Source organism: Corvus brachyrhynchos, unplaced genomic scaffold (genome assembly GCF_000691975.1).
Source record: "Corvus brachyrhynchos isolate BGI_N302 unplaced genomic scaffold, ASM69197v1 scaffold10, whole genome shotgun sequence".
Classification (NCBI taxonomy): Eukaryota; Metazoa; Chordata; class Aves; order Passeriformes; family Corvidae; genus Corvus; species Corvus brachyrhynchos.
Window position 1 is genome coordinate 3574527 of NW_008236180.1, and position 15442 is coordinate 3589968.

General features: G+C 58.4%; 1 protein-coding gene across 2 annotated transcripts in view; it reads left to right on the forward strand.

Moving 5' to 3' along the window:
• Positions 1-711: 711 nt before the first annotated feature.
• Positions 712-15442, forward strand: part of LOC103617661 (tyrosine-protein phosphatase non-receptor type substrate 1) — a 27811-nt gene continuing 13080 nt past the window's right edge. For both annotated transcript variants that reach the window (XM_017733642.1, XM_017733644.1), the window contains exons 1-2: positions 712-736; positions 863-1213. In XM_017733642.1, coding sequence (XP_017589131.1) covers positions 727-736; positions 863-1213 — 361 coding nt within the window. In that variant the 5' untranslated portion in view covers positions 712-726. The remainder of the gene's footprint in view (positions 737-862; positions 1214-15442) is intronic.

Below are 15442 nucleotides of genomic sequence, written 5' to 3' on the forward strand. Positions count from 1 at the left end.
ATTCATGAGAGGGGCGCGCAGATGTAAACACCGCTGGGGGGGGGGCCCAGGATGGTCCTTCCCCGACCACCTTTTGGTGCGGATGCAGAGCATCCCCGGCACCGGGATAGGCAGAGCCGAGTCGAGCTCCGCCGAGCCGCTGCCGAACGTATCGGGGGCTTTGGGCAGGAGAGGTTTGGAAACTGGAGGGGTTTTGGGAGGCAGGAGGGGTTTTGGGACACGGAGGGGTTGGGAAGCTGCGCTGGTCTACAGGGCTGCACATCCCTGCCCAGAACACTGACTCCTGGAAGGCTCCTGGCAGGCTCCTGGCTGTGAACCCCAATTCCTCGCAGAGCCCCAGTGATCCTGGCTGGTGTGGAACAGAGCCAGGGTGTTAATGTTTAACATCACTCAGGAGTTTTTCCTGCCAGGAGTTTCCCTTGGCTCCCTCTGCACCTCTCTGGCCTCCAGGCAGCTGCTGCACCTCCTGCAAATGACAGAACGGGATGTGGATTTATCAAATCATAGAATCACAGAACTGTTTCGGTTGCAAAAGCCCTCTGAGATCCTCGTGTCCAATCATTAACCCAGCACTGCCAAGGCCACCACTAAGCCAGGTCCCCAAGTGCCACATCTACATGTCATTTAAATCCCTCCAGGGGTGGTGATTCCACCACTGCTCTGGGCAGCCTGCTCATTTTTGAGATTTGCCTCTTGTTCATTTTGAATCGGGTTTCCTCCCTCCTGATGCCTGCAGGTTGTCTCTGCCACATCCCAGGGTATCCCTCAGCTGCGACTTGGGGGATACTGGGGCTTCTCTGCCTGTGAGGCAGCCCTTGCCTCGCCCCATCGCTCATCCCTGAACCCTCCTGTCTCTGCCCAGGTGTGGATGCCCAGGCGGTCTTTGAGCTGCAGCAGCCCCAGAAGAAGGTGGCAGTGGCAGTGGGGGAGATGCTCACCCTGAACTGCACCACGTCTGGATTCGCTGCCCCTGGTCCTGTGAGGTGGCTGAAGGGCTTGGGCAGTGGGAACAAGACCGTCTATGACCAGAGAGGGGGCTCCTTACCCAATGTGATGAGAGCACTGGTTGGGTCCGACACAGACTTCACCATTCACATCAGGAACTTTGAGCCCAATGATGTTGGCACCTATTATTGCGTGAAGTTCACCAAGGAGAGCAATGGAAAAGAGGAGATGTTTCGGCATGGAAATGGCACAGAGGTATCTGTGCGTGGTGAGTGCAGCCCAGCGGGACACTGCTCCCAGGGACCCCATCCCACAGCTCCCACCCTGCCCACAGCAAGGTCCTGCTCTGCCCCACACCCACCACCCTCTGCTCTGCCTCTGTCTCCACAGAGACAGCCCTGGTTCCTGGCGTGGTGGCTGCAGCTGTGGTGCTCTGCTTCCTCCTCCTTGGCCTCTTTGTTGCCCTTTGCATGTACAGGAGGAAGCGCCAAGGCAGGGCGGGCAGCCCATGCCCAGCCGGGACAGTGGCCGTGGGCAGCTTCTCGTCTGTCCCTCTGCAGTGCTGTGCAGGGACCCCTGGCACCCCCAGGTTTGTACTCAACACCTCTTCCTTCTGCACCCTTAAATGAGTAAACTGTCTTATCCACCTGCTTTATCTTGGCTTCCTTTCCTGTCTGGAGCAGAAATTTGCCACAGAAAAAGTCCTTTACTCACAGGTTCACAGTTCTGTTCCTTCTCTCTGCATTTCATGGAAGCACATGGCAGGGAGCTCCCTGCAGCCCCTCACCATGGGTCTGAGCCCAGCCCAGACATGCAGACAGCACTTGGTCCCTACTCTCTGCCTTCCACAAAAAAAAAAAGTCGGGGGGGGGATGTCGGGCTGGGTGGGGGGGGGGGGGACGACTTGGCTTCCTTTAGTTCTAATGGCCATCCTTATCCTTCCCCCCACAGTGAAGTCCTGGATAGAGAGAGCTCCCACCTGCCCAGCCAGGTAAGATTGAGCTGTGAGTTTGGGGGAACACATCCCATGCTGATGCCCCAGCTTGCAGGAGCTCTGCAAGACTCTGGGGCCAGGTGGGACATTGGGTGGGCAGCAGCTGCCTGCATGTGGTCTCTGCACCATAGCACAGGGCCACCTCTGCAGCTGTGGCATCACCAGCCTGGCTTGAACCTGGTTCTTAGGATTGTCCTGTGCAGGGCCAGGAGGTGTTCTCAGTGATCCTCATGGGTCACTTCCAACTCAGGACGTTCTATGGTTTAGGGTTGTTTTTGCAAGCTTTTCCTTGCGGCAGCATTCCCCATTTGTGTGCACTTTTGCAGCAGAGCAGCAAGGAGGAGAACGACATCCACTACGCCGACCTGCAGCCCCTGCCCCCGGCCCCGCGGCGCAGCAGGAGCTCGGGCACAGCCCCCACTGAGTATGCCAGCCTCAGGGTAGCTGCCAAGTGACGCGTGGCACTGCTGCCTGCGTGGCCAGGCCGTGTCGAGGAGGAAGCAGGGATGTTTCTGCAGGGCACAATAAAGAAGAAGTGGAGCTGTTTGCATGGCACACCCCGGTCTCAGCTCAGCTCGCCATGCCCCCAGCTCAGGAGAGCTCTCCCAGGATCTGGAAGCCCTCTCGACCACAGGATCAGACCACGAGGCCAAGCACCTCCGCCTTGTGCAAGCTGTTTGGTGCTGATGACACCAGGAGGACCTCACACACACCTGTGTCCACCAGCATGGGCCTCCACTGGCCCTTTCCCGGCTAACAGGTCCATAATTTGTGTTACCTTGTCACCACCCTCATTAAAGCCAGCAAAGAGCCATGCTGTCCAGTCCTGCTGTGCTCAGAGCAAGAGCAATAGTGCCTGTCCCACAGGGTCCTGGGGGGATGTGTGCCCCCCACAGCCCCCCTGTGCTACTGCTGAGCCCCCTGGGCAGCTCCCACCTCCCACCTGCCCCAGGCAGCTGCCCCAGCCAGGGAATCTGCTCAGTCCCATGAAACCTGTATCTCCTGGCAAGGCAGGGGGAAGGTCTCAGGAACAGCCCCTGGTGCTGCTGCCCCAGGCTGAGGCCCAGCCCTCGCCCACCTTTCCCTGCCCTCCTCAAGGGGCTTGTGATGCTGTTAAGGCCAGGGCAGATGGTGCCAGCTGGCCCTTCTGCCCCTTTCCCTGGTCCGTGCACATCTCCAGCTCCAGTCCCAGCCAGTCTGTGCACATCTGCTTCATGCACATCTGCTCCTGCACATCTGCCCCACGCACATTCCCTGCTTTGTGCCCACGTGTTCGGTGCCCACCTCCAAGGGGAGCGGGCCAGTGGCAGGAAGCCAGAGGGCAGAGGTGGCGCTGGCAGGAAGCTGCGGATCACGCTCCACACTGGGCACTGCTGCAGCCCCCAGCAACACCCGGCCACCACATACAGCCCCCCAACCACCCACCTCCCCAGCTGTAGCAGCTGAGCTCCCACCACGTGTGGCCCCAGCAGCCCCCTTGGCAGGAGGAACTGAGGCCAAAACAGGCTTTCCAGGCAGAGGAACCTGCTGCCAGCACCGCTGCCTGTGACCTTGAAAGCTGATACAGTCGCCAGTTTTCAGCTTTATCTACTTTTTTTTCTGTGAGATAAGAAAAGAGAAGTGAAACAAGACAGTGTGACCCAGGGGAGTGGGGCTGGCAGGGAGATCCTTGAGGGGACAGAATTGTCACGGGGGGGAGAAATGCCACTACGGAAATTCATTTGCACAGCTGAGTAAGAGTCCCCTGCTCTGGGGATGTGAAGTGGGGACAGTTTGGGGTCAGTTCTTTCTCAGGGGCAGCTTGGGAACACTCAGCACCCTGTGGGCGTGGTGGTGGTTGTCAGTTTGCCAGGTCAGAGGTCTAGCACCTGGTCTCAGCCTGGCTCCCTCAGTGGGGGGCTGTGGGGTAGGGGTGCTGGGATGAAGTCCCTCCCAGCATCGCTTCCCAAGTGGAGCCATGGATCATTTCCCAGCTGAGGCAGTGGCTGCTCTGAGCAGGACTTGGGTTGCCCGGGCTCTGAGCAGGACAAAACCAAAACTGGCAGAAAATCTCACATCAAGGCTGTGACCACGAGTATGTAAAATACGTGGGTGGGACCAAAACCGGGGATAGACCTCGAGGACCAGGGGAAATGAAATTCAAGGGGATTTAGGGCTTTTTAAGCACTGGGCTGAATCAGGAGGGGGGAAATCCAGTTTGATAGGAGCATATGCAAAGCAGGGAGTGAGCAGAGCCCCAGCAGAGTGCTCTGCACCTAGGAAAGGGCCCAGGTCTGCAGCTTACTGCCCAGGGGAGGGATTTGGTGGTTATTAAAGGAAAATCCTTTAAGCCACCAGCCCGGGGTGTGCCTGCAGTGAAAGCACAAACAAGCGCCTGGGCACGGACACAAGGTAGGAGCGTGCCGGGGGGCAGAGCCTTGCTCGGGGGGCAGCACCAGGCAGTGCTGGGGTCATGGATTCACTGCTCATCCGTGCTGTTTTCCTGGTGCTGCTGGCTGTCACATCCCATAAGTGACCCGCTCGGTGGGTGTGTGTGGGAGGTCAGGAGCTGCCATGGCTGGGGGGAGCACAGGGCAGTGCTGGGGTTGGGACTGGCACCCACCAGGCTCCTCCTGCCACAGCTGGGGACTTTAGTGTGGAGCTGAGGTGGTGCCTGGATGGTGCTGGGAATGTTGGTGTCCCGGGGGGAGAGGACATGCAGGTTTTGGGCTGTGCATGGACACTCTGGGGCAGTGCTGTGCCAGGTTTATCTGGGCTGGTCCTCAGCATGGTGTGTGAGCCTGGTGCCAGGACCTCATGTAATGGCAAAGCCAAGGAAAAGGGCTGGGGAGGCTGATCTGGGCTGCACTGTGATGGGTTTCTGGGCAGCCAGGGGATGCTCAGGGGCTGCTCTGGCATCTGATCTGCTCCTGATGCTGAGAGGTGGGAAACATCTCCTGGAGGTGCCAAGGCGAGTGGGCTGGCAGGGCGTGCCGGGCAGTGGTGTGTGCCGTGGTGTGTGCCGTGGTGTGTGCCATGGTGTGCCGGGGGGCCAGAGTGGGAAGCGTGGGCTGTTCCAGGAGCTGACAGGGAGCATGAGCCTCCAGCAGAAAACACAGAGTAACAGAGAGCAATTAGCCTGGAGAATGGCTGATGGAAGGGGCTGGTCCTGGCAGCAAGGGGAGGGGAGCAGTGATTTAATTAAGGCCGAGGAAGAGCATGGTCTCGGTTAGTGCATGGGCTGGCTGAAACAGGGGGATGCAGGTGTCTCCTTCGTGTCCTGGGGGAGAGGAGAAGGCTGGCTGCACTTGTGGGGAGTGGGACAATGCTGAGCTGTGCTGGAGCCAGGGCTGGGCAAGGAGAAAAGTGGAGAGACAGGAATAAATGCCTTGTGCCCTGTCCTGGAGTGCTCCAGCTCAGTGATGAGAAGCAGAGACACTCCACAGTGGCAGTGTCTGTCACTGAGGTGGGTGCCCAGGGAATATTGTGTCTCCAGGAGCAGTCATCGCTCCAGCTGGTCTCCTCTGGTGTCTGACAGGGCAGCAGCTCCAGCCAAGGGCCTGGTTTGTGACTGTCTCTGTCCAAGACACCCTTTTCCCCTGCTCTGTCCTCATCCCTGTCCTAGCTACCGTGAGACTGTGGTGGCCACAAGCCCATCCCCAGGGAGAGACAGGCCAGTCCGTTTCCACATTAACATCACCCAAATAGCCACAGGTCTAAGAGCATCCAATGCCACAGGGCCCCCATGACACCACAGGCATCCAGTGATGGCATGGGGACCCTGTGATGCCATAGGGACCCCATGATGCCAAGGGGACCAGGCAATGCCATGGGGACATTGTGCCAGGATGCAGCAGTGAGCAGCAGAAGCTGGAGGAACAGCTGGGTGCTTTGAGGGGGTTGGAGGGAGTGAGAGGGTCTCGGAGATACTTTGATTGTCCCTCAGAAATGCTTCATGGGTCTTGCTTGTTCCTGCTGGCTGCCCTGAGCTGAGCTCCTGCCAGAAGAGAGAACCTGAGGGAGAAGTCCTGGGATGCTGCACAGTTGGATCCTGCTCCCTCCAATTCCAAACCTGTTAGCTCACCCCTTTGCAGCTCCCTGTTTCTCAGGCTTTTCCTTGGAAAGTGAACGAAGCCAGAGTAAAATGGTGACATGCTTTACACTGGTCCTGATTTATTTCACGTCTTACTATTGAATCTTATTCCCTGGTTTCACGGTTGTTGTGGATTTTCACCAAAGGGGATAAACAGGTCTGGGATTTGGGGTTGTCATAGGAACTGTTTCTGTGCCACAGCCTCACTGCCAGCCTCATCCCCTCCTGGGTTCCCGACAGAGTGAGGGCTCTCGCCAGCACAGTGGGGATATCTCCAGCCCCCAGGCACAGCCCCAGTGACAGTCAGGGTACGGGGCAGCCACCCCATGACACTGGAACACTGGGATGTTCAGGGAGGAGATGGACTCCCAGGCACTACCCAGCCATGCCCACAAAGCAAACTGGGACACCCAGGCTGCAGACCAGGACTTTAAGTTGGGAAGAGCTGGAGGTGTTTGGAGGATGCTGCTTGTCCCTGTGGATTCTCTGGTGTCTAATAGGAGGTTGTGCTATTGCAGTTATTGCTACTGGGGACCTCTCTGGCCAATCTGGAATAATTTTCATTAAATCCCTGGAGCTGAAGGGGTGTGGGGTGAATGGGGAGCTGCCCTATGACCATTCCTCATCTCTTCAATCGCAGGGGGAGGGGGCAGGCACTGAAATTGAAAAGTGTCATGCACATCCTTTGTGCCCAACACTCCTTTGGCCCATGAGGTCCTTCACTGCGGGACACCGTGAGGCCAAGGCTCTGGCAGTGATTAAAGAGGGGTTTCCAGGGCCGTGGGACAAGCAGGAACATCCAGTGCTTAAGAAAGAATCACTTTGTGCTTTCAGTGTTGGACGGGACATTGCTCAGGGACAATCACCCTCTGGAGCCGGCACGGGGAGGGCGGATCAAGCTGCAGTGCTGGGTCCTGCCGGTGCCTGAGTGAGGCTGCCAGGGTGGATGGGAGGGGGGTCCTGCACTGGGGTTCCCGGGGCTCTTCATGCTGGACCAGCTGTTGGAGTCGCTCTGGAGTGGTGCTGGTCCTCCCAACATCCACATGTACATTGTACCCGAAGTGAGCCGTGCATGCTCCTGGGGATGCTTCAGGTGGTTTTGTCCAGCGAGAAGAGCTTAAGGTAGGGAAACCCTTTGGGGAGCTCCCTGTCCCGAGGGCAGGATGTTGTGGGGTCCCTGGCGCTCCCTGCTCCTTCCGGCACTGAGCGACCTTAAAGTGCGGCTGTGCTTGGCCGTGGCCCCAGCGCTGGCTGCCCCGAGCCCGGCACAAGTGTCCCTCTGCAGAGAAGTGCAGGGAAAGGGAAAAATATTGAGAGAGGCAGGAGAAGGGGGAAAGCAGGCGCTGCGGGAGGGAGCACAGCGCGGGCTGAAAGCTCCCTCTCAGCGGGCTTTTGTTCACCCTGGACGTGCCCAGCGATGCTGCCAGCCCGGAGGGGCTGTGCTGGCGCCGGTGGCTCCAGGCGATCCCGGAGCTCCGCAGCCTGCCCGGCGCCTCGTTCCAGCGACGTGCCCGCGGGCAGGATGCAGCTGCCTCCAGCGGGGACCCCTATCACCCCTCTGGGCTCGGCCCCTCGCCGCCGGCCTTGGGGTGGGCAGTGCTCGGACCCACAGCGCGCTCCCGAAAATAATTCCTTCTGACAGATCCATTTCTTCCACATGGTTCAGGCTTAATTTTATAATGGTATCAGTAGCTATGGCAACGTGTAAAAATAACGGATCCCCGAGCCCGGCACATTCTCCGTAAACAGCTCCCGTCTCCCGGAGCCCGGCTGGGTGGGCATCACCCCTTGCCCACGGCTACCGCGGCCGCTGCGGTTTGTGGTTGAGCTGGGATTCACGCGATGACTAATTAGCGGCGTTAACTGCTTACGCTTTGGGATGATGATTCCATCCGCTAATCCTTGGGGCTAGGCTGGGCTAATTGGGTGGATATCATTAACGCTGGCGGTCAGGAGCTGCCCTTACAGAGCTGCAGCACAACGAAGGCTGGAGCACCCCTCTGGCACCCCAGAGCCAGCACAGGGCTGGCAGCCACGGGGGGCCGGGCACGGCTCAGCCCCCGCGCTGTCAGGGGGCGACAAGCCCCATTCGCTCCTACAGCTCGCCCCAGAGCCGTCGCTGCGGCACATCCACGCGTGTGCACACGAGGGAACGTGCACACGAGTGCAAACAGGCACACGCAGATCAGGTTTCCCGCACGCAGGACCCCCCCCACCGCCAGCAGACATCAGCCGATGCCGGCGTCTGCCGCGGCTCAGAGGTCTCTGGTCACCACCGCGAGTGGATAATCCCAGGCAATATTTTCTAAACCTGTTAGACATCACACAGACCCTCTTAATCCCTGATGCCCCTCCAAGGCTCCAGCGGGATGGCAGCACTTGGCGGCTCGGATTTGCAGCTCCTTATCAGGGCCAGCCCCTTGGAGCGATGCATGGTGGATCCTGCCAAAATTAATCCACCCGCTTTTTGTTGCCTTTCAACTTAAAAAAAAAAAAAAAAAAAAAAAAAAAAAGGACAAACCACACAACCCCCTTGGAGAAGCATTTTTCTCCATCCAGCCTCCAGCAGCAGGGCCAGAGTAACCCCAGCCCCACAGAGCTGGCAGCGCTGGGTCAGGCAGTGTGGGTGGATGTGTTTGGTCTCAACAGAGCCACAACAAAGAGACAACAGGTCTGGAGAGCCTTGGGGCTGCTGTGGGGACAACATGGGGACAGTGACCACAGGGACAGCCTGGCAGCAGGGCTGGGAATGGCCCTGAGGGCTGGTCAGCATCCTCTTCCAGGGGCTGGGTCTGGCTGTTTCAGGGGGTGCATCCCCCCCTGCATCCCAGCAGCTGTGCCATTCCCACCGTGAGGCATCGGATCTGGCACTGTCACACATGACCCCATGAAGCTCCCACTGCCAGACACACCATCTCCCTTTGCAGTAAAGGGTGACATGGGGTTGTACCGGGTCTCCTACACCTCATGTGCCCTCCATGGGGCATCTCCCCAGCTCCAGCAGGGTGAGTGCCGAGGTGCCAGGGTCTCACAGCACAAATCCCACCTCTAAGCCTGGATTTTAGCACTTCACAGCAAGGGCTCTGCCAAGCAGGAAGCAATGGGCTGAGCTGGCTGAACATGATCAATCCCTCACGTTAGCAGTTTTATTTCCATCCACAGCTGCCGCAGGACTCTCAGGCAGAGCAGCCTCGGTGAGCTCCAGCCGCCGGCCCGGCAGCACAGCGTTATCTGCTGCTGCAGCTTCGGATGCGCTTTCATGATAACGATTTGCAATCAACAAAGAACTTGGAGAGGATGCAGAAAAAAACCCCCAGCTGGCATTAGAAAACTGAGATGATATCGCTCTCCCCTCGGCCGAGCTCTGAGCTCCACCACAGTCCTGGTGGTACCGCCAAGGGGAGACCAAGGTCTTCTCCAGCATCGCTCTGTGGGGCTGGCTGTGTGCTGAAGGATCTGAGTGCTGGCTCCCCATGAGCCAGTACAGTGCAGAACTTCCCCCTCTAGAGGGGGGAGGGAGGCTTTAGTTCAAACAGCTCCCAGGAGCCCATCAATGATTAACACCCAGCTCTGAAATGTCCCTTCACGGCTGGAGCTCTCTGCCTGACCCTGCCTGCCCTCCCCCCACTCCCTGCCACTTCCTCCTCCTCAGCACTTCTGCTCCTGGGGCTGAGAAAGGGTCCCAGGATGGACACCAAGGCTCCGTGTGGCTCTGGAGCCCATCAGAGCTGGGGTGAGCCCAGTCGTGCCACAGACAGACAGCACAGATGTCTCCCACAGTTTTGCAACCACTGGCACAAAGGGTGCAGGATTGGGGCCACCCAGTGTCCCTGATGAGCGCCCTGAGTGGGGGCCTCTTCCCTGTCATCAGTTAAGGTTGGAACAGCCCTCTAAGATCATTGAGTCCAACCATTCCCACAGCACTGCCAAGCCCACCACTAACCCGTGTCCCCAGGTGCCATATCCACACGTTTGTTGAACACTTCCAGGGGTGGTCACTGCACCACTTCCCGTGCAGCTTAGTCCTGGGGCTGTGCACGTGTTGCAGACCCACAGCAGAGAGCAAACCCTTCTCTGGGACAAGGGGCAGGCTCCTGCCTGCCAGCAAAGGTCAGCACAGCCCTGCCAGCACTCGAGGCACCTCAGTGGGCACAGGCGCCAGCACTGCCAGCCCTGTCCTTCCCAGCTGGCAGTGCCGTTGGGTTTTCCTGGCCTGTCAGCAGTTTTACCCTAAAACCCCTCACTTCAGGTCAGCCAGGGCCGTTTCCAGGCCAGGCACAGGATATAAACCACCTTTCCTGCTCTGACACAGCCTGTGAGGAATTCCCCCAGAGTGTGACTGTGCTGGGCTGCATTAAGGAAGCCCGGCCGAGTCACCCTGTTCGCAGCATCCCACAGGGCACCACTACGGGGTGGGAGCAGCCTGGGAGCACGGCCCGGCCCTGGATGGGAGAGCTGCACTGTGGGTATGGGCTCCGCCGTAGCCCGTGGGTTTTCCTTCCTGCTTGGCAGACAGTGGTGGACATTCTGGTAGTGGTGGGTGGTCTCACAGTGCCTGGGCTCTGCTGCCGCTGCTGGAGCCCAGGGTGACAGTGTGTGAATGCCATGAGGGCACTCAGAGCATCGCTCCAACCCAGCAAAGCCCAGCGTGGGCAGGCAGTGCTGCATCCCTCCCTCATCCTCCCTGGAAGTCATTTCAGGGGTTTGGAGGGAACCAGCTGATCCTGGCAGTGCTGGGGATTAATTCAGTGGCAGAGGGACTCTAAAATTAAGGGATTTGGACCCCTGCTCCCTAAGGAGGGGGCAGAAACAGGCAGTGGGTCTGGCCAGTGTGCACAGAGGGGCCTCCTCAAAAAATCCCCCATGCCGGGGAGCACCTCACCTTCACCCCACCCATTCCCCCACACCATCTGCACCAACTGTGCCTGAGAGCTCTAACAAAGACCTGAGAGAGCTGAAATAACTCAGCTGTAACTCCTAAACCACCCAATAAAAGCTTGGCTTAAACAGTTACAGGCAATTCCCATGAGCCCCCTCAAAAGGTGAGGGGCAAAGCCCATGCACAGGCTGCTCAGAGCATCCCCCACAGCCCAGCCCCACCTTTCTCCTGGCAATCACAGCCTTAATGAGGCCCTTGCACCTCATCACCCTCTCCAGGGCCTCTCCCACATAAGGGGGTGATAGGGTGCACCTCTTCCCTAGCTGCAGGTGTTCATGGTGGTGGATGCTATCCCAGGAGTATGAGACAGGTAGGATACATCCCCCTGCTTCTTAAGAATCCCTGTTTGGAGGGCTGTGGGTGCCCCTTCCCTGGGTCACAGTCCATGAAAACCATCCCCACGTTAACATATTGCTTGTTATAAGTTAACATTGAGACAAACTAAATTAAGCTTCCCCTGTACTGGATGTCTCGGATTAAATTGGCAAGGTACCTAATGAAGCTGCAGCTCCATTTGTTGTGCTGGAAGCCCTAAATATCAGCAGTGTAATTGGTGCTCCCTTCTTCAGGAGACATTTGTGTGTTTCTCTCCCAGCTGAAAACCCTCTTTGGGTACTGACTGAAGACTAAGGCATGGGGGGAGCAGGGGCTGTAGGATATGTCCACCTAGATCTTAAGGTAGAGGGGTTTTGAAATTTGCCTTTGAAGCTGGAGGATGGATGGGGTGAACGTGCCGCTCTCTGGCTGTGTGGAGGCTGCACTGTCTTGTGGGTACCAGAACAGACCTTGTGCGGGCCTGGTGCTCTGATGTGGTCATACTGGGTGTTTTGTTGTGGTGAGTTGTGAAAGTAACACCTCTCAGGGTGCTGGGGCTGGGCTGGGAGGTGTCTGGGGCTGGGACTGGGCCAGGCTGCCTCTGAGTTTCCTCAGGGTAGTGAGTCCCTGCAGCTCCATGTGCACGGTGCTGCGTTATTTGGGTTTATCAAGGAATCTTTGAGGTTGGAAAAGACCTCTAAGATCATTGAGTCATTATTGTGGAGGGCTCCTGCAAGTGCTGGCTGCTTGCTTGTGCTTGGGCATGGCTCTGTGCCCACAGCCCCAAAACAGCACATCTGGCTGCTGAATTTGGGGTATTTTCCAGGCTCATGTCCAAAGTATCGGTGGTTTTTTCTGTTTATGCCTAAGTTGGTTTGGGTTTTGAAGGGTGGACTGAGCCCTCTGGGACAACTGCTGAGTCTTGGTGTGATGTGGCCGCTCAGGCTATTGGTACTGCTCCCACTGTGCCATCCCATGCTGGAGTGGGGATCACAAGGGACAAAGTCCCAGGTAGGGAGAGGCCGCAGTCACGTCCATTAGTGAAATGTGATTCATTAACAGACCCAGGTTTGGCCCTGCAGGGCAGAGACCAGAACCTCTCCCATCTCCATCCCCTTCGAATCCCCTCCAGCCAAGTGAGCCACCGCTGTTCCCGGGGGCCATCGGGGCTGGGAGAGGATCAGACAGGCAACTGATTAAGGGATGAAAGAACAGTCTGGGCAAAACCAGTGCTGCAAGACTTTCCACTGGGATCACCCTGGCAAGGCTGTAATTGTTCCCGTTGGATGCTGCCAGGCTCTGACAAGAGATGGGGTGCTGTTGCCCTGGCTGGGGATCCCTGTGTGTGGAAGGATCCCCACCTCCTCCTGGGGAGGGAGCAGATCCTGCTGTCTGCGCAGAGCTGCCCAGCTGGGAACACGGGAATGCAAAAAGCACGTTGATCCCGTGGTCCTGGCTGGGAATAGGGAAGGGGAGAAGACCCCTGCCTGCCCAGCCCCCACACCTACAGGGGTGGCTGAGCCTGGCCCAGCCCTGCCACACGGAGCAAGTGCCTTCCCTAAACAGGTGCTAGCAGCACGATGCGAGTTCCTCACTGTTCCTCAAAGCTGTGAAAATCAACTTATTCTTGAAAAGCTCTCCTGAAATGCTGCCCTGTCCCCATGCTGGCTGCTGCCCAGGTCCTGGGGCCAGGGAGAGCCAAGCTCCGAAATCCCCCGGAGTCTCTGGAATCCTCCCTGCCAGAGCGGGGATTTTGATCTGAAGCTTGGAGATGCTGCCGAGTGAGCGCAGCCTGGGTGCCCGCTGGCAGCATGGAGAGCCTGGCAGCACTGCCCGCCCTGCCAAGGTGCCACAGCCTCCTGCTCACTGTGGGTGTTCTGTGCAGAAGGAGGATGATGATAATGGCAGAGTTGCACTCCCAAAATTTTGCATTGTCCCTCTGTCTCAGGCACACAAGGAGCCGAATCCTCCTCTCTCCCAGGATCCCTGCCTGATGCAGGGCAGGGGCTGCCCTCCCAGGGTGTATCCTCCAAACCTCTCACGTTGGAGCTGGGCCCCTGTGATGCCGAATGGAAGGGCCATGGGTAGGAGGGGAGGGAGGCAGCTGAGCCTGCCCATATGCTTCCTAATGGGGAGCAATAGCAGCTCTTCCCGGGAAGCTCGCGCTGCACCATCTGCTCTGCGCGGTACCTTCTCTTGCAGAGCTTTTTTTAAGCTCTAACTTCCCTTCCCAAATGCTCTGCGGTGGCTGCTGCTTGTGTGCAGGCTGGCTGTGCTCTGTAATCGCCTCAGAACAGGTTGTCTGAACCTTCAGCACCGAGCAGAACAGCCCAGACAGGCTGAAGCCAACCAGGCCTCCAGGAACTGTGCTTCCATGTAAAAATAACCAGGGAAGGTGGCTGGGAACGGCTGCAGTGTGTCCCTGGCATTTTCCCTCCTGCTGGGCACTCGCTTGCCCTGAGGGTCCCTGCTTCTGGACTTGGGCTGGGTGGGATGCGCTGCCCACAATGGTGTAGCTGCAGGGTTTCCACAAACCACTGCTAATCCCATGGAATATCCTGAGCTCAGTGTGACCCCCAAGGATCACCAAGTCCAACTCCTGTCCTGGCACAGGACACCCCAAGAATCTCACCCTGTGCCTGAGAGCATTGTCCAGATGCTTTTTGAGCGCTGGCAGGCTTGGGCTTTGACCACTGCCCTGGGAAGCCTGTTCAGTGCCCAACCACCCTCTGGAGGAAGAACCTTTACCCAATATCCAACCTCAAACTTCCCTGGCAGAACTTTATGCAGTTCCCTCAGGTGTTATCACTGGTCACCAGAGAGCAGAGCTCAGCACCTGCCCCCTCTGCTTCCTCTTGTGAGGTGCCTGTGGACCATAGTGATGTGTCCCCGTGTCCCATCCCTGTGCAAAGAAATTATTGCCATGTGCAAAAGGCCAAATCCAAGGGCTCCTCTGGATCCCTGCTCCTTGCTGGCTACTCTGGCCAGCTCTGTGAAGGGAAAGGATGGCTGTGCTGGGCTTCCCAGGACCAGTACGGGCCACAAATGTTTTTCCAGTGGGAGCAGTAGTGGCCACAGCCCTTGAATGCAGCCTCCAGCTGCCAGGGGATCCCAGACAGAGGTGAGTGCTGAAGCCTGAGGAGTTGTTCTCAGCTCCCAGCAGCGCTAAATTAAGGCTGGATGTGCCCCATGGGCGTAGCTGGGGCTGAGGGGGAGGCTGGCGGGGCCGGGGATGTGCGGGCGGACGCCGTGCGCAGATTGATGGTGCCAAGTCACTTCAGATATCTTGGCTGTGTTTGTGCGAGGCTCTAAATAAAACCGACAGCCCCGGCGGCTGCCTTGGGAGGGAGGGGAGGAGGGGGGAGCTGGCAGCGGGTCCTCCAGTATGGCACCCAGTGCTGTCCTTGGGGACCCGGCCCAGTGTGGGAGAGCGGTCGGTGTTATCTGTGCTGCTGGGAATGCTGCAGGTGATGCTGGGCAGGCTGGGAGCTCCTGCTCTGCAGTGTCCACCCCATCCCTGGGTGGGCAGAGGGGGTGGTGCTGGGAGCTGCCAGCATTGCACCTGGCATCCCAGGTACCTGGCTTGGCCTGGCTGAAGTGCCCCTGGGCGGTGGGAGAAGCTGTGACAGGTGCAGGCAGGGGAGAATGTGTTCTTGCGACTCCCCTGGGAAGGACTTTGTGTCAGGGAGAAGCAGGGCAGTGCAGGGATATGAATCCCATGGATGCTGACACCTTGACACCGTCCTCCTCCTCTTCAGCCCTGTCTACCATTACAGCTGCCTTGTCCTCAGGCTCTTGCTTCTCCCTGCTGCAGGATCCCGCTGAGGGGACATCACGGGGATGTCCCCGTTCTCCCAGCGTGCTGTGCAGAAATTTCCTCTCCCTCCCCATCCACCCTCTGCCTGTCCTGCACCAGTGTTCCCTCCTGGCCCTGACCGTCGTGGGCCAAGCTGACCTGTCCCTGTGGCACTGGCAAAACACCACCCGTGCCTCTGCCACGGGCTGCCACAGCTCAGCTCTGCGTGGTCCCTTGGGAGGTCCCTGGGCATTTGGGACCCCCAAGGCTGGGTGCTGCTTGTGCCTCTGCCACGGGCTGTCCTGGCTCAGCCCCAGGTGGCCCTTGGGTGTTCAGGACCCCCAAAGCTGTGTGCCCCTGCACCCCAGGGATGCTGGGCTG